Below are 21,998 nucleotides of genomic sequence, written 5' to 3' on the forward strand. Positions count from 1 at the left end.
ATAAGCTTTTATTCTATTATTACTTCCCTTCTAGTTCATTACCTTTGGTGAGAAGCTGGCCATACTGTAATTTCATTTTATATCGATCAGAAACAGTTTTGTAAATGCTTTTCCCGTAAAGGTTGACTGTGATATTTGTTTAAACTTCAGCATTCTTGCACAACTTTGTTTAACTTTATATAAACCTATTTGTTGAGGTGCTATCCTAGATATCTGGCCTGCAAAGGTTTTGTCACCAATGGTTGTGGGGGGTTTTTTGCAGATTTTTTAATTTTTTTTTTTTACAAAACACTGTTTAAAACAGTGCATGCTGATATATTGTGCTCTAATATTTCCATATTGCAGTTTTTATTTGTAATGGAAGTGGTCAGAAAGTTGGCATAATCTAGGATACAAATGACTAAAAGGAATTTGTAAGGGAAAAGTTATTTCAAAACAGAAAAAAAAAATGCTGGTCTAAACACATCCACACATTGTTTGATATAACTCAAATGCTTTTTTGCTTCCGACATAGATTTAAGGTCACTTTGATTTAAAAAATATTTTACTAAGGACAAACTAAATCTATTATTTTGTTATTATTTGTACCTCTGAAAATTATTTTATTATGCAGTTGTCAGAAGGAAAGTGAGGACTCATACAGGATTGCTGTGGGCATACTAAAAATTGAAATCCTAAATTAAAAATTGTTAAGTTTAGCAGTTCTGGCTTCCTCAGGAGGCAGCAATAATGTTTTAGTAAAGAATGATCTGCCATTAATTATTAACTGTGAGTGAAATGTGTTGGTGGCATTTCTGCTCACCCACAGCAGAGGCTGTTTAACCCACCCTCACTGATATCTATGGTTTGCTGTTGTCCCAGACACAATGACTATTTTTATATATTTTATTGTTCTACTATTTTCTGGAACGACTTTTAGCCAAGAGAAAACGTAAGTAAAAGCAAATACGGATTTTACTGGAAACATTACTTGATTGTTGTCCTTTCTTTTGGCTAAATAAATCCAGAACTTAAGCAGAGCCAAAACAAAGGGCACTATCCAAATAGGATTTTAATTAGTGTCTTACAATAACCTGATTATCCTGTTTGCTTTAACACTGTGCATGTAACCAAATTACAAAGGGAAGTAAGAAATCTGAAAGAAATACAGTTCCATTATGCCATTATTAATATTATATATTAATATATTGTATATTAATATACATATTCCATGTACAGGTATGTCCTTACAGCACCAAAGAACTTCCGAGCTGGGGCCTCTGAGAAAGTTGTAGTTCAAGCTTTTGGTTACGAAGAGGAATTTCCAGTCAATATTGCCCTAAAAAGCTTCCCAGATAAGCTGGTTGTGTATTCGTCTGGTCAGATTTCCTTAACTCCAGCCAACAAATTTCAAGATGCTGTAACTTTAACAGTAAGGAATTCAGACTTTTTTTACAGTCTTTTTATTATCACATTTAGTGATAAGTCTTAAAAAAAGATTATGTTAAGTTTTCAGTTGTTTAAACTGGGGAGGGAAGAATAATGCTCCAATTTTTGGTCTGAAATTAAAATTATGCTGAATAAAATCATTGCAAAGGAACAACACTGAGGTTAAACATAGAATCAAACTACTTTAGAAACATTAGCATACCTGCATAACTTTAAAATTAGAAAGAATCAAATCAAAGTACCAACCACAGCAGGAGTTTTGTTGTGGCCAGGATTCATCATGGGCATAAATGGAAATCTGATAATTTGCACTGTTGTAACCTCATTACTGGGATTTGTACTTTGCTGGTTTAGTTCTCGACATAAATAAAATGCAAAATTTAAGAATATCCATAGCTTAATGCTCTAGACCATCCTCTTATCATGTAAGCAAGAATAAATCCTTGTGAGTGTTGATATTTTTATTTAATGATACTCAACCACAGGGTGGTAATTGCTTTTCAGATACTCTTTGCATCAAAAAATTCTGTGGGGAAAAAAATATACAAAAAATATTTTATTAATCTTCAAATCTTCATCTTTATTTCATCTCCCCCAGGTTCAACCAAGAGATTTACCAAGAACAGATAATTCAGACAAGTATTTGTATTTGGAAGCTGTTTCTCCACATTTTACAAGATTTAAAAAAATTCCTGTTTCCTATGAGAATGGGTTTCTTTTTATTCATACAGACAAACCAGTTTATACTCCTGACCAATCAGGTAAATAATGCTTATTTCTCTTGGCTGGTATTTAATTTTTAAAGGCTGCTGACTCTGCTAAGGAATTAGGATTTACATGTTCTTTAAGCTCTTGGTTGTTTTGCATTGCCATCAGTGGATATTTAATTTTTTTATCAGCAGAATAATACTTTGAATTACTTGATCATACTGTAAAAGTTAATCACTTCTCCCTGCCCTCCTCATACTAAATGACTAATTTGTGGAACAAAGTGTGAAAGATATTCTTGGGAATTTGTTAAAAATGTCAGTGAATTTTTTGATTGCTTAGATTTTGAGATTTATTGTTGTAATTCTTACAGTGAAGGTCAGAGTTTACTCTCTGAATGAAGAACTGCAGCCAGCTCGGAGAGAAACTGTCCTAACTTTTGTGGTGAGTCATAACTGAATTTAATATTAATTTTTTGTAGTTCTAATAACAAATAAAGGTAGGTAGGTAGGTAGGTAGATGGGAAAATCAGTAGTGCAATCAATGTTCAATAAAACTCTAAGATGTTTTTGCAGGTAGCCAGGCATCCTTTAAAAGATTTAAAATTGACTTTGCAAGGTTGGATAGATGTTTTCAAGTCCCAGATCCGAAGTTATCCCAGAACACAAAAAAAAAAAAAAAAATCTTTAATATCTGGGAAAAGGATTTTTGAGGGAACTTTAATAATATATGGGTTTTATACTGTTTGTTTCATTAAAGATATAAAAATAATCAGTATCTACTATATTTTTTAGCCTTTAACAATCGGCTTGTTATTAAAATATTTTTTTAGCTGTTTTAAGCATAGCTTTTACTTGGTGGAACCAGAGTAAAATCCATTATCAGAATTTCAGCCTGAGTTGTTTCTACAAATGTTTGTGCTTTTATGTTTTGAAACTTTTAAGAAAAGTATGTTATGGCCAGGCTGCCTCTGAAATCCCAGGATGGAGATTCCCCTTTTGATAAGAACAATCTTTGACTGCTCATCCTTTCCTCTTATCATTTCAAGGATCCTGAAGAAGTAGAAGTGGATATTTTGGAAGAAAAAGATTTTACTGGAATCGTTTCTTTTCCCGACTTCAAGATTCCTCCTAATCCTAAGTAGATTAATTTAATGGTTTTTTTTTTGGTGAATTATTGACATTATAATGCCTTTTTATAGTGACTGTGATAGAGTGATTTTGCATGGTGGGCATGGCTTGAAACTTGGAGATTTCTAACATTTCACAGAGTGGAATCAGGATATAAATAAGGACCTTGTGGCAGAGTACTCTCCTTAAAAACAGTGAGTGGTAGATTTTTCATATTCAATTAAAAAAGAACATTAATGACAATTAAATCTTACTACTGTAGAGGTATAAACAGTGACAAAGATGTGGGCATTTCATATTTCATATGTGTTTCATACAAATCATCAGCATTTTCCCAGGAACAGCAGCATACAAAAAATATCTCTTCAGTTCTCTTTTTAGTCTTGAGAGGGTGCTGAAGCATTGCTGAGATGGCAGAAAGATGATAGCAGGGGCTTGAAAAACTGGTTTATAACTGATTTACTGTTTGATTTCAATGCTTTGAAATAAGTGTCAAATAATTTGTGATGTATCAAAGACAATCTGCTCAAAGTAGGCATTGAACACCTGCAAAAATTTGGTGCAGAATTTTCCTCTCTAAGGGATTATTACCATGAATATTATCAAGCAGTAATAATAATTTTTGCCTTCATCATTAATTTTCATCTTAAAAACTCATTGATTGTTGATATATCATAGGTATGGAATTTGGAAGATTAAAGCCAAGTACAAGAAGGATTTTGTGACCTCAGCTGTGGCAAAATTTGAAGTTAAGGAGTATGGTAAGATGTGCCCATGCTGTTAACCTGCATTTTTAGTGTTTTCAAGAACACAGACTGCTTGAAATGGCCATGATTCTTCAGTGGTTGAGCACCTGGGGCTTCATGGATAAAACACCCCCAAGTGAGCTTTTTTCTACTCAATTTGCAGCAATGCCAAGCTTTTCCATCGTCATCGAGCCAGAGAGTAACTTCATTAGTTCTGATAAATTTGAGAACTTCAGGATTGTTGTGAAAGCTAGGTGAGGAAATTTGGCTTGGAATTCTGAATATTTTGTATCTCTTCTTCTTTTACCTGAAGAATGATTCTCCTGAGTCCAGAATTTTCCTCTTTGCCTTCCTCAAGAAGCCCTTTCATCAAAATCCTTTCTACTCTGTAAGAGATCTAAGTGACCCTTCTTCAAGTTCTTTCAAAGTGATTATTTTTCAACAAAGTGTTTAAAATACACAAACATTTGTTTTCCATCTCTTGCCTAGGCAATTAATTTTCTTCAAAAACAAGTGCTTTGTGCAGCTATTAAAGTAATCCTAAAAACATTTATATTGTTTTATTCTCAGCTATTTTTCCAACAAAAAGCTTCCCAGTGCTGATGTTTTTCTTCGTTTTGGAATAATTGAAGAAAGTGAGAAAAGAATGATGCCTCAGGCAATGCATGTAACGAGGGTAAGAAGCAGCAAGTCAAGTCTGTGTAGAATTCAAGTGCATAATTCAGGATTGATCCAATTCCACTGAAGTTTTTCCATTAAATTTGGTGAGAATGGGCCTAAAGTCATAGTTGGCATCCACAGCTCCCCAGTGGAGACTTTTCCTGTGTAATGTTGTCGTCAGGGGTAGAGAAATGCACTTGGAAATGAAATTCAGAGGCAGCATCTGAGACAATGGCATTTCCATCTGGTGTAATTACTCTCTTGTCCAAGATGTGTGATTAAAATTTCTATGAAATTACTTCAATGCTATCTATAACAGCATAACTGTATTGTTAATGGAGACAAGCAGATCAAAATGATATTGATTTATTCTGGGGAGTCTGTTCTACATTAAATGTCCCCTTTCCTCATTTAGTGAAGATATCTCTGAGTTATCCCCGCGTCCTGCTGAGCCTGCACACAAACTTTGCCATGTGTGCCATTGATTGGTTAATTTAAAATAATTTCAGGGAATAAATAATTATTTTTAACACATCTCCACCTTTGATTTCCTCTGAAAATGGACAATGAACAGAAACACACTGAATCTGCATATGGTCTATGTATTGTTTCTAAATTATTGACTATAAAGCGATGATTTCTGTTTCATTTCCAGATTGAAAATGGAGTTGCTGAAATCAGTTTTAACAGTAAGAGAGCAGCAAGTTCCATAGGTTATGACAGTCTGGAAGCACTGGATGGGTCATATTTATATATTGTGGCATCAGTGTTGGAGTCTATGGGTAAGTTGCTCTTTAATTGAAATTTTTCTTAATACTTCTGCAAATGTGAACAGAACTAGAAAAGAAAACTATAAGGCTAACTTTCATAATATCAGACTTTCTTTAATATTCAGTTCTTCTTCCAGAAACTTGTAAGGAGAACAGCCCATTCTCTCTGTAAAAATGGTTAGGGATAACACTCACTTTTGGCTGTTTGTTCCATGGGGTGCTGTGTTTTGTTAGGTGGCCTCAGTGGAGAGGTAGAGTTCGCTGGAGTCAAGTTTGCTGTCTCTCCTTACAAGCTGAGTTTGATTGCCACCCCTCTCTTTGTGAAGCCTGGACTTCCTTTCTTCATTAAGGTCAGTTCCCAGGAGCAGGGTGGCTGCAGATTGCACAAGCTTTGTTATTTTTCTCTCTGTACCACTGTATGTCTGAACACACTTTCATTTCCATTGACTTGTACATTTTTTGACTCCCTGTTGTAGAAGCAGCTGATCAGCTTGGAAGATTCTTCCTGAAAAAATGTCACCATTTCTTTGTCCCGATGAACAGGTGCAGGTAAAAGACACCATGGATGACTTTGTTGGAAATGTCCCTGTAACTGTCACTGCAAAATCCTTTAGTGAGCAAATGGATGAGACTCACTTGATATCAGAGGGTTCAGAATCTGGGAGAAGAAAAACAAGCATCAGTGATGGAACTGCTTTGTTTGTTGTTAATATCCCATCAAACAGTAAAATGATGGAGTTTCAAGTGAGTTAAATTTTTCCATTGCATTATTTCTTCAAGGGTGTAATTATTTCTTTGAGGGTAAGGTCTTGAGCTGGCTTCTCTTTTATGAATCCCTCTGAACAATATATTGCAGAATGATTTTAGTATTGTCATTGCTTGTTCTCTTAGGTATAATTCTGTACTCAGACTATTCAGACTATATTTTATTATCTTTCCAGGTAAAAACTGCAGATCCACGTCTTTCAGATGAAAACCAAGCGAGTAAAACCTATGAAGCAAAAGCTTATTCATCCCTGAGTCAGAGTTATCTCTATATTGACTGGGCTTCAAACCACAAAACCCTGGAAGTGGGGGATGTAATAAATATTAATTTATATCCACAAAGTCACTACATTGATAAAATACATCACTACAGCTATTTGGTGAGTAACAGATGTTTCTGCATAAAATATTGAATTGCCATTTAATATGGATGGTTATGGATGAAAAATCTCAACAATCAAGAGCTATCTTCAGCATAGAATATGTGCAGCTTAGACAACTGCTTCCCTTTAGAAGCAATCTGTCAGCTTTATAGGAAAAAAATAACAGTCTCATGTTTAAATTTCATATTTATATAGTCTATTTTTTAAAAATTCTTATCTGACATTGACTGGGATTGGGGACAAGTAGTGTTGGTCTCAAGAGCTGTTTCAGAAGGTGAAATGTAGATGAAGGAAAAGAAGTGCAGAGACAGCACTTCTTTTTAGTGGAAGATATAAATTCAAATAATTATTACACATGAAAAATAGACTGAATATAAAATTTGACTTTTTTATTCTCCATCATTTTTTTTTAAACTATAGATCACATCAAAAGGGAAGACAGTGAGCTTTGGAACTCAGGAGAGAATTAAGGATTTGGAATATGAGCATCTAACTTTTCAGATAACCCAAGAAATGGTTCCTTCAGCACGTCTCATTGTTTATTACATAGTCATGGGAGAAGGTGCTGCAGAGTTAGTGGCTGATTCAGTTTGGCTGAGTGTGCAACAGAAATGTGGGAATAGCCTTGATGTGAGTAGCAAAACAGGCATGGAAATTTGTGGGTGTGCGTTCCTTTTATGGTCAGATTTTATCTCGTACTTACACAAGTTCTTTAACACTTAAATTGTTATAGTAAGTGTCTGCCACCAGCTGGATTGATTTCAGAACAATGTGCTTTCAAAGTTACCAATCTTTGTTTTCAATTTATAGATTAAGCTGCAGTCAAGCAAAGAGCCAGTGAAACCAGCAGAGGTGGTGTCACTCACCATGAAAACCCAGTCCAGTTCCTTTGTTGCTTTGTCATCCATTGACAAGGCAATATATGGAGTCACAGGAAGGAGGAAGAGAGGCATGGAAAAGGTGAGGTGGCAGCCATAAAAGAAAATCAAGCTGCTCTTTGTTTCATGTTCACATTCAATAACTGACACGTGTCATGCACTCAGCCAGCCTGAAAATAGGCAGAAGAGCAATTCAAGCCAGAGTGAAAGTTGTTTAAATCTACAGTTCAAAATTATTAAAAGAATTAGTTTACAATCTTTGGAATTCCAGTAGAAGTAAATTGTGGTTTTAAAGGCAGATCTGAACTCTCCCATCAGAACTCCACAGACCTGGCCAACAGTGGGTTGCAGTGTTGGAGAGCTCCATGGGGACCATGATCTCCTCCTTTGTTTCACAAAGAACCTTTCCAGGCTGTGTTTTGAGGACATTCTGGTAGCATGTCATGTGTGTTTCTCCTCAGATCATGCTGCAGCTGGAGAAGGGTGACCTTGGCTGTGGGGCTGGGGGAGGACAGAACAACATTGCTGTGTTTAGGATGGCCGGGCTCACCTTCCTGACTAATGCAAATGCTGATGACTCAGAGGAAGCAGGTACATTCCTGTGGTCCAGGCAGGCAACTGAATTTTCTGAAATGTTCCATTGTCTCAGTTATTATCTTGGAATTCAAGGGGATGCATGTACTGATGATTTTTGAGGTGGGGGAAAACATCTTGTGGAACAGTTACTGTAATCAAAATAAAAATACTTCTGTGTGATTAAAGCAGCAAACATAAAAAGTTTCATGCATTTGGAATGTGATTTTGTGGAGTTATTTTTAAGAGGAAAATGCTATTATAAGAAAAGCTCATGCTGTGTGTACTTTATTTTTTTGGACAGGTGAACCTTGCAATGAAGTGTTAAGAACAAAACGGTCTGACTTCCGTGAAAAGATACTCAAAGAAGGTGTTAAAAATACTTCTATGTATATCATTATGAAAAAAAAATCACATCCATTAATAAAATGGATTATAAAAAATAAAATAATAAATAAAATAAAAAAAAATTATTTTTAATGGAAATAAAAACTTCATCTCAAGGAAGGAAATTGTTTTATTTTTATTTCAGTGGACAAATACCGAGATCCAGAAGCCCGGCAGTGCTGCATGGCTGGAGTAAAAGCTTATCCAGTCTCTGAGACCTGCAGGGAGAGAGCTCAGAGAATTCGGAGGAACCAAAGGTGCATTTCTGCATTCACAAAGTGCTGTGAATTTGCCAACAAGCTGCGGCTGGAAGAGCCAAATAAGCTCCTAATATTGGCCAGAATGCGTGAGTATGAGAGCTCTGGGTGTGCTGCTCCAGCAGAACAGGGGGATAGGGAGCTGATGGAATCTATGAATCCCCCCCTGGTACCTGCCAGCATTATTCCACACAGAATTTTATCAGTCTCCCAAGACTTTGGTTATATATCCCCTATTGAAGAGGGGTAGGAGAGCAGTTTTTTATAGTGTTCAGCTCTCTCTTCTCTTCACCCACGTTTAGAACAAGCAGAACAGCAATCAGAGAGTATTAAGAGTAAACTTGAAAGCTGAATTTGAATCCTTTGCTCAGGCCCAAGACACCAGTGGGTAACACCTCAGGAAAGATCTGTGGGAGTGTCAAATTCCTTGTCTTCCATTATCTTCCTATAATTGCTTGTTAACAGATTTTGAGGCCCTCTTGGAACTGGATGAGGCTCAAGTTCGTAGCTACTTCCCTGAAAGCTGGTTATGGGAAGTTCACCAAGTTTCTTCAAGGTACTGCTCTCCTCAAATCAACTTTATAGGAAGGTAGTGGTAAAACTGAGGTAAATTGTGTAACCTTAATTGTACCTGAGATGTGTGCTGAAATGCAGTCTTATCCAAAAAACTATTCCTGCCATGTTCCCTCCCATGCTCCATATCCTGTGTGGTGCCCAGATTGTTGAGACACTTTTCCTTTCACTTTGGACCTTGCTAAGTACCAGCTTTTGTGAAATCAGCTAAACCCAAGTTGATTCAAAAAATCCAGAATTCCTGTTTTCTGGCTCAGATCTCTTAGGGTGTGATGAGCTGTGCTAACAGATGGTGATTGGTAATGGATAAATGTAAAAAAACCCTTTTAACACAGGTCCAAGACTCTGTCTGTCACCTTACCTGATTCCCTGACCACCTGGGAAGTACAAGGCGTTGGCATTTCAGATAAAGGTAGGTACTACAACCCAGCTAGTTTGGAGCTAAAGAATCAGGAAACTTTGTAGACCCCCTCATTGAGTTAGACACTCATGTTCTAAAATGTTCACTTTCTGGTTGATAGACAGGAAAAGAAAACGAAAGTATGTATTTTAGGGAAAGTAAATCACTTCATGTCATGTTGTGAGTGTCAGTGGCTGGGAAAACAAAGCCTGTCTTGTGTGTGACAGTGGCTCATAGGGAGTAAGAAGAAAAAATATTGAGTAACTCTTCTCTGGATAACTTTATGTTGCAGCTCAGGGACTTGAGATTTTCCAAGAGATTTGGTAATCTAAGCAGAGAATTTCTTTGGGAAGAAGAAGCCCAAAGAACCTGGTATGTCAGTTGGGGTGTGAGGAGTGGTGAGAGCAGCTTGGATCAGGAAGCAAAAACCTGGGAACTTTTAAAAAGCTTGGACTGTTCAAAGTACACGCTGGAAAATCATAAATCATCACTAAAGTATCTTTTCAAACTTGTTTATCAGAAGGGTGGATAAGACACTCTGTTTTCATGCTTCTCTCAGGTATTTGTGTTGCTGCACCTTTGGAAATCCAAGTTGTGAAGGATATCTTCCTGAGCATTTATGTTCCTTATTCCGTGGTACGAGGGGAGCAAATCGAGTTAAAAGGATCCGTTTATAACCATAAAGCCTCTGCAATTAAGGTAATTTGTGTTAATGAGTCCTGTGGAAGGATAATAAACTAAAAAACCACATTTTTCCTGTGAGTATCCAGTATAAACAGATCCTTGGATGAGATTTCTTCAGTCCTTAAGGCAGTGTTATGTACTGCAAACAGAGAAGTAGCATCACAGTAACAGAATGCTCAGTACAGGATTTCAGTGGCTTTGATATTTCTCTGGTGTTGTACCTGCCATGGAAATGAAACTTTAAAACCTTTCCACCTTTCAGTTCTGTGTTAAAATAGCAGCTGGAAATGGAGTCTGTACCTTTGGAGATTCTGCAAGTGCTGGATCAAGGATGCAAAGCTGTACATTTAAGAATCTGGATGCTGGTTCTTCCTCAGCAGTTACGTTCCGGATACTCCCGCTGGAATTGGGTCTTCACACTATAAATTTTACATTGCTGACCCCCAGGAACAGTGAAATTGTAGTTAAAACTTTGCGTGTCGTGGTAAGGAAAAAAAATCTCCATGTATTTTAGCATTTTTGAATTTCAAATTGGGTTCAATTGAGTCAATATAGTAATTTTGCTTTATTTTAATGTTCTCTCATGATGTCCTTGTATTTGCTGAGGTGTGTTCAGTGGAAAAATGAATGGCTGAGTATCTGAGCCATTTTTAAACCTTGATTATAAGAACTGAAAGATTATAGGTATAAAACAATAGATTAGAACTTTGTAAGCAAAGGAGAATACTTTATTCTAAGCTTTTTGGTTTGGATTTTCACTGAAACACAATTTTTTTCTTTTCCTAAGGTTTAATTTAAATGTTTTGTTAAATTTTCTCAAGAATTGTGTAAGCTAGAACACTAAAATTCATGTGGAACAGCTGTACAACAGTTAAGTCAAACTCAACTACAGGAAAAGAAGGCAAAAATACTGTGGGTTTAACCTGTTGTTTCAGCTGATATATTTGATTAAACAATTTTTTTTTCCATTTTCTACCTCTTTCCTCATACTGTTCCCAGCCAGAAGGCATTAAGAAAGAACTCCACACAGGTTTCACTTTGGATCCACAGGGTGTTTATGGTAAGAAAATTGATGATGTCTCTTTGTGTTATTTTTTCCTGTTCTTGATTCTTGATAATCAGGTTTTTCATAATGTGAAAAACTTGGAGTTTCTCCTTCCTGAGATATTGTAAATATGTCCTTTCCCAAGGATTTCCTGCCTTGGCTTAAGGAAACTTGGATTAATTTCTTAAAGGAATCTTTAGATGTATCTTTTAGTGTAATTTGATTGTAAGCTTTCTTCAGCTTTATTAATGAAAGTAGAATATGTTCTCATTTAACCAAAGAAACCACAAAGTTCAGGTCCAAATCAGATTTTTTTTTTTTTGCAACAAAAGAAAGACAAAGAGTTTTCATCTGTTCCTTTTCAAAGCTTGACATTGTTTGCCTGTGCATTTGGGAATATTTCTGGGTTTCATGTTTTGATTGCTGAATTCTCATTTGTAACCTTCAATCTGTCAATTACAGCTGAATCATCTGTTGATTTAGATTATACAGTATTATATCTATCTATCTATCTATCTATCTATCTATCTATCTATCTATCTATCTATATATCTTCAATTTCAGGTTCAATCAAGAGACGACAAGAATTTCGATACAAAGTCCCACTAAATCTGGTTCCTAAAACACAAATTGAGAGAAGTATCAGTGTAAAAGGTAAATAGAAACTTTTAGTGCACTCCATATATACTTTTCCTCCTATTTTGTATTAAATTCATCTGATTTATTCTTTTTCTTTTGAGAGAAGGCTTTGCAGGTCCCCTTTTATTGTAGAAATTTAAGCACTTCCTAAAGAATGGCTTCTCATAAGAGTTAGATTCTGCCCTGGGATTCGCTTTCATGAGCTGTTGTTTAAATCTACTCTTGGGTTTTCCCTTCCACAGGACATCTTATGGGTGAAGCGATTGCCACAGTCCTGAGCCCCAGGGGCTTGCAGATGCTGACCAGCCTGCCCAGGGGCAGTGCAGAGGCCGAGCTCATGAGCACTGCCCCCGTATTTTACGTGTTCCGCTACCTGGAGGAGTCGGATAATTGGCATTTACTGGGCCCTGAGACCCTGAGGTCCAGGACTCAGATGAGGAGGAAGATGAAAGAAGGTAGAAAAATCTGCTGCTTCTCTTGCTTCAGGGTTGTAGTGGTGCTGAGTGAGAAGGGTGATACATCTGAGGGAGCAAATATAATTCTCATAACTGTCCTTGTGCCTGATGTATCCCTTAGGAATTGTGAGCATCTTGTCGTTCAGGAATGCTGACTGCTCCTACAGCATGTGGAAGAACAGGCAAGCTAGCACCTGGTGAGTTGAAAGGGGTTTGGGTTGGGAAAAGCCTTATTTCACTCCTTTGCTTTCATATTTTCAGTACGCAGCAGACAAAAGCATGACGGGAGATTTAAGCAGTGCTTACAGCTCTGAAATAACAGCTTTTGATACCTTGCTTTCACTTTTCTTTGTGTCCATAATTCACACCATGACAACCAAGATGGCTTTGGGATGTAATGAGTTCATACCCTGAAACACAGGAATTGATCCTGGTTTAAAATTATTTCAGTAATTACTGCCCATTTGTTAAGTTAAATTTAGAATTAATCTTCATTATCCCATTGAACCGTGGGAGTGTGTAGGATACAGAATCCTGAACAGGGTAAATTTGTGTGTGCTCTCTGCAGTGTGGGAGTACCTGCCAATCTAAACAAACAGGATCTGTTTGCTTCCCTTGGCAGGTTGACAGCTTTTGCTTTAAGGATTCTTGGACAAGTGAACCAATACGTTGATCTTGATCAAAAGTCTGTTTGTGATTCCCTTCTGTGGCTGATTGACAACTGTCAGATGCCAGATGGGTCATTCAATGAGTTTTCAAACTATCAACCAGTGAAACTACAGGTATGGAACCCAAACATGTTCTGTGCTTAGGTAGTAAAAGCTGAAGGCATCAGGAGATAAAGTGTTTTAGCAGTGCAAGATATTTTAGGCTGTATTTCATCAAAACATCTGTTCAAGACAACTTTTCTCTTTATTCTAAATTAATTTAAAGCCCAGCACAATCTTGCAAACCTCTCTGTTTTCCCACAAAAAGTAGCTGCTTACCATTTTTTAATATTCAGAAAAATAATGTTTAGATTTCACAATCTATTAGTCCTGGCTTGTGAGTAACTTCATATATTTTGGTTTCTTTTTTACAAATAAACTATTACCTTCAAATCAGTCAATGTATTTTCAGGTTTAAATAAACTGGTAATTTTTACAGGTATTTCTATTTGTTTCCACACCTAAACATTGAGAAGTCCTATTTATTTAAATGAACTTTAATTTCTATTTCATTATTTTTATTATTTGATTTTTATAGGGTACTTTACCTCGAGAAGCTAAAGAAAAATCTCTGTATCTCACAGCATTTTCTTTTATTGGAATTGACAAGTCAATGAAAATATGTCCTACTCAGGTAAACATTATTTTTATTTCTGCCAGCAGGCATGGTCTGGACTTCTAATTTCTTCCCTTTTCTTTAACATTTGTTTAAAAAAATGAAGAGATTTTTTCAGTTTCACAGATTTATTTGCTTTGTTAATCTTTGTTTTTCAAAGTCAGAAAAGAACAACATGGAATTGCTGGATTTATTATAAGATATTGTAGAAGACATTCTATATCTGTGTAGCCATGATAGAGAGGATGTGTTTCTTTAGGGTCAGTCAGATGGGTGTGAGCTGTAACCTTTCCATGATTTCAGAAAATCTGTGATGCCAGGAGCAGAGCAGGGGATTATTTGGTGCAGAACATGCAGCTATTTTTATAGATTATATTTATATTGATATTTATATATATTTATTGATATATATTTATTTATATATTGGCTATTATTTATTAATTAGTGTAGAGGTAGAGTTTTGGTTTGGTTTTTTTTAGTAATGTTTAGGGTTAGTTGAATAGTTTTGGGTTTAGTAAGTTGTTTTGATTTTTAGTAGTTTTCGTAATTTTTTGTGTTGGGGTTTATACGGTTGTTTTTTATTTTTGTTTTATTTTTATTGTAGAATTGTAGGAGACATTCTATATCTGTGATAGAGAGGATGTGTTTCTTTAGGGTCAGTCAAATGGGTGTGAGCTGTAGGCTGTCCATGATTTCAGAAAATCCACGATGCCAGGAGCAGAGCAGGGGATTATTTGGTGCAGAACGTGCAGCTGGCCCAGAGCCCCTTCACCATGGCCATCACTGCCTATGCCCTGGCCCTGCTGGACCCCAACCACCGAGCAGCACGGGAGGCCTTCTCTGCCCTGAAGAAAGAGGCTTTTGTCACAGGTACTGCTCAATTCTCACTGCTCCTGACCAGCCCCGTGCCCAGCAGCTGCTCTGCATCGCAGCTGTACTCCTCACGTCACAAACATCAGGGTTTCAGTGCAGGAGAAGTGGATTTCCATCCCTGTTGGGTGCAGAGTGAGTTCCTGCCCATCTCCTGGCCCCGAGTGTGTTGGGATGTGACACCGCTGGCTGCGTTCTTTTCCCCCTTGGACTGAGATTGATGAGAGAGAGGCAGCTTTCCCTTGTTTGGACTTGGTTGTTTATTCTTGTATACAGGGTACAAGGAGCCACATGCACTAAGAGAGGTGAAAAATGGCTAACAAAGAACTTCTTCAAGGTCTTTTATATGTCTATTTATCCAATTAAAAAATGCCAAGTAAATTATTTTTCTTAGTAACCCAATGACCCAACACCTGTGTGCAGCACTGTGGCACTCTCCATCCAATCACTTATTTCTACCCAAAAACTTCTAGAAGAAGAAGATGAAGAAGGAAGAAGAAGGAACAGAGACAATGCCCCGAGTCCTCCATCTTGCCTCTTATTTTCTAAACTAGCTTAAACCTTAAACTTTAATTTTTCTACCCAGTGACTTAAGAAGACTCTCTAACTTACACACTCGTGTTTTCAGTTTCTCAACTTTAACAGCTGTCTCCATGGTGTTATGTGAAATTCAGTGTTCTCTTGGGTGTCAGAGGCAGGCATCACAGATAAAGGCATATATCTTGCATCTCTGACCCCAACAGGAGTGGGCAGTGCCTCGCCTGGTGTAGCAGAGCTGCTGCTGTGCTTTGTATCTGAACCCTCTTCTCCTCCTGCAGGTGACCCTCCCATCTACAGGTTTTGGAAAGATGCTTTCAAAACACAAGACCAGCCAACCCCCAGCGCCGTCACTGCACAAATGGTTGAAACCACAGCCTATGCCTTGCTCACTACATTGCTGAGAGGGGATGAAAACTATGCCAAGCCCATCATCAAATGGCTCTCTGAAGAACAGAGACACGGGGGAGGATTTTATTCAACTCAGGTGTGCTTTTAAGTATTTTGTTCTCACTCTTCAAGTACCAAAATCTGAAACATATTTTCCCATCCCCGGAAATTCAAGGCCAGGTAGGATGGAGCTGAGCAACCTGGGATAGTGGAAGGTGTCCCTGGAATGAGAGGAGCTTTAAGGTCCCTTCCAACCCAAACCTTTCCATGATTCTGTGACATCAATATTTTAAGAGGATAATACAATTAAATGACCACACTGCCAACATCAGAGTCCTGTGTATGGGATTAGTATCAAGTGACCCCATTGCCATGATAGTCTTGGTCTCTGGGAAACCTGACTTCTCTTCATTAATATAAACTGAAATTTTATAAATAGAATCTCTGGAGTTAATTCTTTATAATTGATTTCTGACAGGACACTATTAATGCCCTTGAGGCCTTGACTGAATATTCCCTTCTTGTCAAACGGCTGAATTTGGACATGGATGTTAAAGTTTCCTACAAAAATAATGGACCCCTAAACTTATTTAAACTGACAGAAGACAATTTTGTGGGAAGAACTATGACAGTGAGTGAATAATAGTGCTTTAAAAAAGGAAACCAGAATTCTTTGCATCTTGGTAAATGATTATTTGAGCTTTGAAATAGCTACTAAAATAACTATTTTTTCTTATAACAAGCTGCTAATAATTTAGTTTAAGGACTTTGTTTATCTGTTGTATTTAATATATTTGCATATTCATTTAAATTTAATATTTCTGCAGAATCTGTTCTGTGTTTAAAATGCAGGCAAGGCAAGCAGATCAGCTGGCCTGAATTGTTGCTAATTGTTGCTAATATTTACTATTAATGTGTAACTTCTTGTTTCTCACCAATTCTTTAGGCACCTTTGCAAGATGATCTGTATGTAAGCACTGGCAGCAGCACTGGCATAGCTACAGTAAATGTAAGTATGCAACCAGGTTTTTAAAATGGAATTTCTCTTTTCTTAATATGGTGTGGTTTTGCTCAAGAATTCCCAAAGTTTATATCATTTATTGACTCTGCTTTGCTGGTATTTTTATATTGCCAATAAACCAGACTTGTTTATATTCTTCCCAGTGTGAGTTTTTACAGTTTTATGCCAGTTTTGAGGATTGTTTAATGCTGCTTCTGTTTTGTCTGATTTATCTGTGTGTGTGCAGGTGAGGACAGTGTATAACACCATTGGTACTTCTGAAGAGTCCTGTAACTTTGAACTGAAGATTGTTCCAAAGAGGGATGATGGTAAAGGGTTAATATAATTTAAAATGTTGCTACTCAGGTATTTGAAAGGGAGGGAGGTGAAAAAATACTGGTTTTTTTTTTTTATGAGTGTTTTTTATTAAGAAAGAAATAAGTTCTTCCACTTTCTAAATGCAAAATTGGGAAAGAAAATGCTGAAAATTTTTTAGCCCTGTTTGAAGCTATTGCCTTTTTGTGAATAGAACTAATATTTAATTTATTTTTGTTGGGTTCATTTTTAGTCTTTTATGGAAGAGTTTTTACAGGTGGGGAGTGAGAAGAAAGAAATATGATGGGAAGTGGGAGGGGTTGAAGTGAGTTCTACAAAGTACTGAGAGTTCTAGTCCAGATAAACAGGGGACAGAACCAAATTCTGAGTTTAAATAATATAAACACACAATAAACTACATTAAACCTTAAAGCTGTAATTTCACCTGAATTACCAAAGAGGTGAATGTTATTTGTTTGTGACTAGATAATAAGTTCCTATAAAAATAACCACCAAAATGATGTAAAGAATTAACTTCCAACTATGAAAACGCTTTGTGAGAGTTTTGGGCTGCTGCTTCTGGAGAGTTCTGAAATTCTTTGGCTCTACTTGGTACGAACAGGTCGCATAAAAGGAGAGGGGGAACCCCTGGGGCGCCTGGAGGCTTGTGCAAAGTAAGTGCAGCTGGGGGGTTGGTTATTAATAATCCCACCAGCTCTCCTGATCTTTACTTTCTGTTTCTTCACTGTTATGTACATGTGTAAACAGAATTAGAGCCAGAAGTCATGACCTCTGTGGGAAGGAGTCTTCAAGTTATATTTGGATTCTCCTGCACCATAAGCATTAAAAGCTTCTTCATGTGTGATATTGGCATAAATCTGAAATGAATCATCTGGACTATTTTTATGAGTTTACTGTGGCCTGAACGTTGACAGAATTTTCCTTTGTTTTTTCTGGGATCACATTCAAATATGCCTCTTTCATTTCAGTTTTAATTAACTGATATTTGCCTTAATCTAATTCAGGTACAGGCCCAGTGCGAGGGAGCCCCGGTCGGGGTCTGCTCATGCTGTGATGGACATAGGGCTGGTCAGTGGAGTGGAAGCCAACCCAGAGGATTTATCTACTGCAAGTATTCAGGAATGGTTTTTCTCTTGCTGGCTTTATGTGACAGAGCTGTAGTATTTACTGTTCTTCATTTTTTCCATGCCCTGCAGCTTGCGAGTGGAGTTGATCAGCTGATAGAAGATTATGAGATAAAAGATGGGCATGTTCTCCTGCAGATAGACTCTGTATGTTACCCCTTTCCTGACTGTAAGCATTGCTTTTACTCTTTGGAATCATTTTGACTCCTTTAGAGCTCCTTAATTCATGTGTCTCTCAATCAGGTGCCAGCTCACAAGTTCCTGTGTGTTGGCTTCAGGATCAGTGAGCTTTTCCGGGTTGGAATGCTGAACCCTGCCACCTTCACTGTGTATGAATATCACGCACCAGGTATGTGCTCCAGCTCTTCACATCCTTGTTTGCCTTTTAGCTCTGCATTTCTCACAAAGATTTACATTTTTCTCTCTTTAACAGATTTTTTACTCCATTTTATTTGAAGCTCAGGTGAAACTCACCAAGTTTCAGTTTTGGCATCTTGGACTTTGATTTTCTACATGTATTTGTTATATCTTTCTGGATCTTCTAGATAAAAGATGCACCATGCTTTATAACCCCTATGGAAATGAAAAGCTGGTGAGATTGTGTGAAGGAGATGAATGCAAATGCATGGAAGGTAAGCTTTATTTGAAGATGTTTTTTCATTTTACTTGGTGGAAAAATGCAGTGTAGTGCTTTGAAGAAACCCACTGAGCATAAGGAAAAAGTCCTCCTAAGAACACAGCTGTTTCCCCTCCAAATTTTACATTAAAAAAGAAATTTAAAGACATGTGCAGTGTGATCCTGAAAGTCTGACTGGATTAAGTCCTGTGTTTGAGGGCGTTATTTTGTATTTTAAATATTCACCGTTCCAGCATCCAGTCCCATACTTGTGGTGTTGCTCAGTTAATTATCCCATGCAGGATGATGAAATCCATGTTTCCCTTGGGGACTTGTGCTGACATTCTCTTGCCTCTGCCTTTCCCTATCTCCTCCTAGCTGAGTGTGGTAAAGTCCAGGAGAGACTCGACCGGTCGATAACTGCTGAGAGCAGGAGGGAGGCTGCCTGCCAGAGGGACACTGCTTATGGTAATGGGGCTTTCACTGCCTCCTTCCCTGCCCTGAAATGTTTGTTTGCTCTGTTTGTTGCTGCTGCAAAACATCTTCTTCATGTTAGAGCTGTAGTGATTAGAAATTCCGTGTGGTTGCCAGTGGCAGGATGTAGAGAAGGGTGTGTTCTACCCACAGCTTCCCTCAGATTAGGGGTGGGTAGGATTTCCCAGTGCTTTCTGCCCCTATAACCATTGCATTCCCAGAAATGCTAAAGGGACACAAAATTCTCCTTCTGAGCACCTCTAAGACCTTCAGGATGCATGGCAGGAACAAAGAATAACCAGGTTCTGCTCTGTGTCATTCTGCAGTTTATAAAGTAAACATCTTATCTCGCAGTGAGGAAGGGTTTTTTGTGAAGTATTCTGCAAGTCTTCTGGACCTCTACAAGAGGGGTGAGTGTCCTGTTCCATGATTCTGTTCCTGGGAGAAAGGAGCTGGAATGTTCTTGGGCACTCATCTGTTGCTCATAGGGCCTGTGGAACTGAAGCTGATATTCACTTTTTTTTCCTCTGAGTTTAAGCATCCCATATTCCCTTAAAATTACCGTAATATAAAAGTATTTAATGTGCAGAAAGGCTTATTTGCCATTGAGATAAATTGAAAAATTTTTTACAAGAGACATGTTTTATATCATCACATTTTCCTGTTGTAGAACAGTGCCAAAGAGATCCCCTGGCTGTGCAGTACTATAGAACATTTTAGTGTTTTCCATCTAATATATGAATTACTGGATATTCTCTTTGTGTGATTGTCTGAATCTTGATTTTTAATTTTTTTCTTTTGCTTCAGGGCAGGCTTTTGCTCAAAAAAATAATGAAATAACCTTTGTTAAAAAGAAGACCTGCACAGATGTTGAATTGAGCCCAGGAGAGCAGTATTTGATCATGGGAAAAGAAGCCTTGAAGATAACCATTGGTTACAGTTTCAAGTAAGTCATTTACCACCTGGATATGCTGAGATTTAATCTTCAAGTGTTTGTATGTAATAATTCTGGTGAGGTACAGAATTGATTTAATTTTGAAAGTATTCAACCAACAGTGACACAATGTGTTATCAGATGTGCACACTTCAAGCAGGATTATGAACACAAAGCAAGCACTTCCATAATATTTTTTTTTTTCTATTTGACATTTTCCTTCCCAAATCTTAGCAGCAAATAATCATTTTCTGTTGTCTTCTTAGATTCCAGTACCCTTTGGACTCCAGCACTTGGATTGAGTGGTGGCCTACAAATACAGCCTGTACATCCTGTCAGGAGTTTCTGAACACAATGGATGATTTTGCTGAAGATCTCCTCATCAGTGGCTGTTAATTCACTTGAACAGTTTTTAAATTAAAAATACAGATCAAGTCTCATCGAAAAGAAGAAAAATCCTCGCCTATTTATTAATTCTTTTTGAGCTGAATACCCATTAATAGTTATCATGAAAAATTATCTTGGCATGTTACTTTATAGCAATGTTATTACAGCAGAGTAATGTTCAAATATGATTTTTTTAAGCTTGGATGAGAGAATAACAGAGAATAGTTCAAAGACATTTGAAGTCAAAAGAAGTGGATTGACTGTAAAAACAAACATGAAAAGCACTGTCTTGTCATTAAACCCAGGTCTTATCAGAACATAAATACATGCAGCCACTTTGTAAGCTCTTTGTGAAAGAAACTTTATTTCTTTTGTACTCTTCTTTTGAATTCCTGCATTTCCATTCCTGACAGTAACTGATGCTGTTTTTATGCTCTGCTTTCTTGTTAAAAAAAACCCCAAAACAACCCAAACAAAACTCTTCGATCATATGTGTGCCTTTCATTATTTGTGTTTAAAGACACAGTCAATTGAATCGACATCTCCTGTAAATTAGGTGGATTAAAACAAATGTTACTTTGCATTTGATGGCTGAATCTGGCAGTTAAAAATCTTGCCTTGCCTCCAGGAAAGTGGCAGATGAAGGGCCAATTTTCCCGCTCACAGCTCCTGGCACAAATCACCTTGGTTCCCAGTAAAACTGAGGAGAGAGTTTGATACAAAGTACAGTTGCACACATTTTTATTTGTATTGAAGAGTTGCCCAAAAGCAGCACGTCCAAGAACTTTAAAATTACTGTTTTCCCTCTCTCTTAGGAATATGGATCCAGAACATTTAAGATGTGGAAAGAAGATATTCAGAGATGATGCAATTTTTAATTTTGGCTCCGTGAGTATTTGACTTTTTTTTTTTTTATCATCCAAACTTTCTAAGAAGCACAAGAAGCTCACACTGTGTCCAGTAATAACTGGATTTAAATTCAAACTGCAGGGAGAAGAACACGGAGGCGTTCAGTGGGGCTGTCTAGACAGGACACCTGTAAACATTTCTGCTTCTGAACTGGTGGCTATGTATTGTGAGACCTAATTACCTCTTTAAATGACAAGGAGCATGTCTTGTTTTCACAGGTGACTTGTGACATTTAAATTCTATTGATTTTTAGTGAGCCAGACTGCAAAAAAGGCTCCTGAAAATCAGTTATTTAAAAATAACACATTAAAATGCTGCTCTTCAATATCAAATTGCAGTCACTAGTTTAAAAAAAAAATAATCTTTAATCTTATTTGTTATCTATCTTTCTATTCAGAATTAACTATCCAGTATATCCCTGAGATCAGTAAAATACTTCAAATACCTGTATTTAAATGGGAATATTTGTACAGATATTTATCCACGTGTAGGATGGAGGTGTGTATGGATACAAATGTCAGGAAGATTTACCTTCCCCACATGGCATGGCTTGACTTTCACAGCAAAACCATTTGTGTCTTCATCTGCTCCCACATGCAAATTAAGTTGGCAGATTT

At 37.1% G+C, this 21,998-nt stretch overlaps 1 protein-coding gene across 2 annotated transcripts; it reads left to right on the top strand.

The window, feature by feature from the left end:
• The first annotated feature begins 818 nt into the window (after positions 1-818).
• On the top strand, positions 819-21,658 carry C5 (complement C5). 2 transcript variants are annotated; one of them, XM_088065819.1, is made up of 43 exons: positions 819-931; positions 1,219-1,411; positions 2,027-2,189; positions 2,510-2,580; positions 3,185-3,276; positions 3,945-4,027; positions 4,176-4,266; positions 4,583-4,688; positions 5,328-5,454; positions 5,677-5,792; positions 5,986-6,186; positions 6,384-6,587; positions 7,011-7,220; positions 7,401-7,550; positions 7,930-8,059; positions 8,346-8,411; positions 8,574-8,774; positions 9,151-9,241; positions 9,594-9,670; positions 10,218-10,357; positions 10,605-10,826; positions 11,342-11,402; positions 11,952-12,041; positions 12,269-12,481; positions 12,603-12,678; positions 13,104-13,263; positions 13,727-13,822; positions 14,503-14,674; positions 15,493-15,698; positions 16,080-16,232; positions 16,548-16,610; positions 16,849-16,930; positions 17,539-17,590; positions 17,942-18,044; positions 18,134-18,208; positions 18,305-18,410; positions 18,607-18,693; positions 19,056-19,145; positions 19,478-19,561; positions 19,959-20,097; positions 20,352-21,195; positions 21,288-21,360; positions 21,463-21,658. In XM_088065819.1, the coding sequence occupies exons 1-41, from the start codon at positions 867-869 to the stop codon at positions 20,479-20,481; spliced, it is 5,037 nt and encodes a 1,678-aa protein (XP_087921945.1). In that variant the 5' UTR covers positions 819-866; the 3' UTR covers positions 20,482-21,195; positions 21,288-21,360; positions 21,463-21,658. The 2 variants fall into 2 exon arrangements, with proteins under 2 accessions (XP_087921945.1, XP_005529311.2); XM_005529254.3 differs by having other exon boundaries at positions 20,352-21,360.
• Positions 21,659-21,998: the final 340 nt, after the last annotated feature.

Source organism: Pseudopodoces humilis, chromosome 22, assembly GCF_049639895.1.
Source record: "Pseudopodoces humilis isolate 2021_Gansu_Grassland_sample_001 chromosome 22, ASM4963989v1, whole genome shotgun sequence".
In the NCBI taxonomy this organism is placed as follows: Eukaryota; Metazoa; Chordata; class Aves; order Passeriformes; family Paridae; genus Pseudopodoces; species Pseudopodoces humilis.

Excerpts from the sequence above, each read along its gene's own strand:
- C5 (XM_005529254.3), top strand. The coding sequence starts at position 867 with ATGACTATTTTTATATATTTTATTGTTCTACTATTTTCTGGAACGACT. Across the intron at positions 2,190-2,509 it reads TTATACTCCTGACCAATCAG|TGAAGGTCAGAGTTTACTCT; the intron begins GTAAATAATGCT and ends TAATTCTTACAG. Across the intron at positions 11,403-11,951 it reads GGATCCACAGGGTGTTTATG|GTTCAATCAAGAGACGACAA; the intron begins GTAAGAAAATTG and ends CTTCAATTTCAG.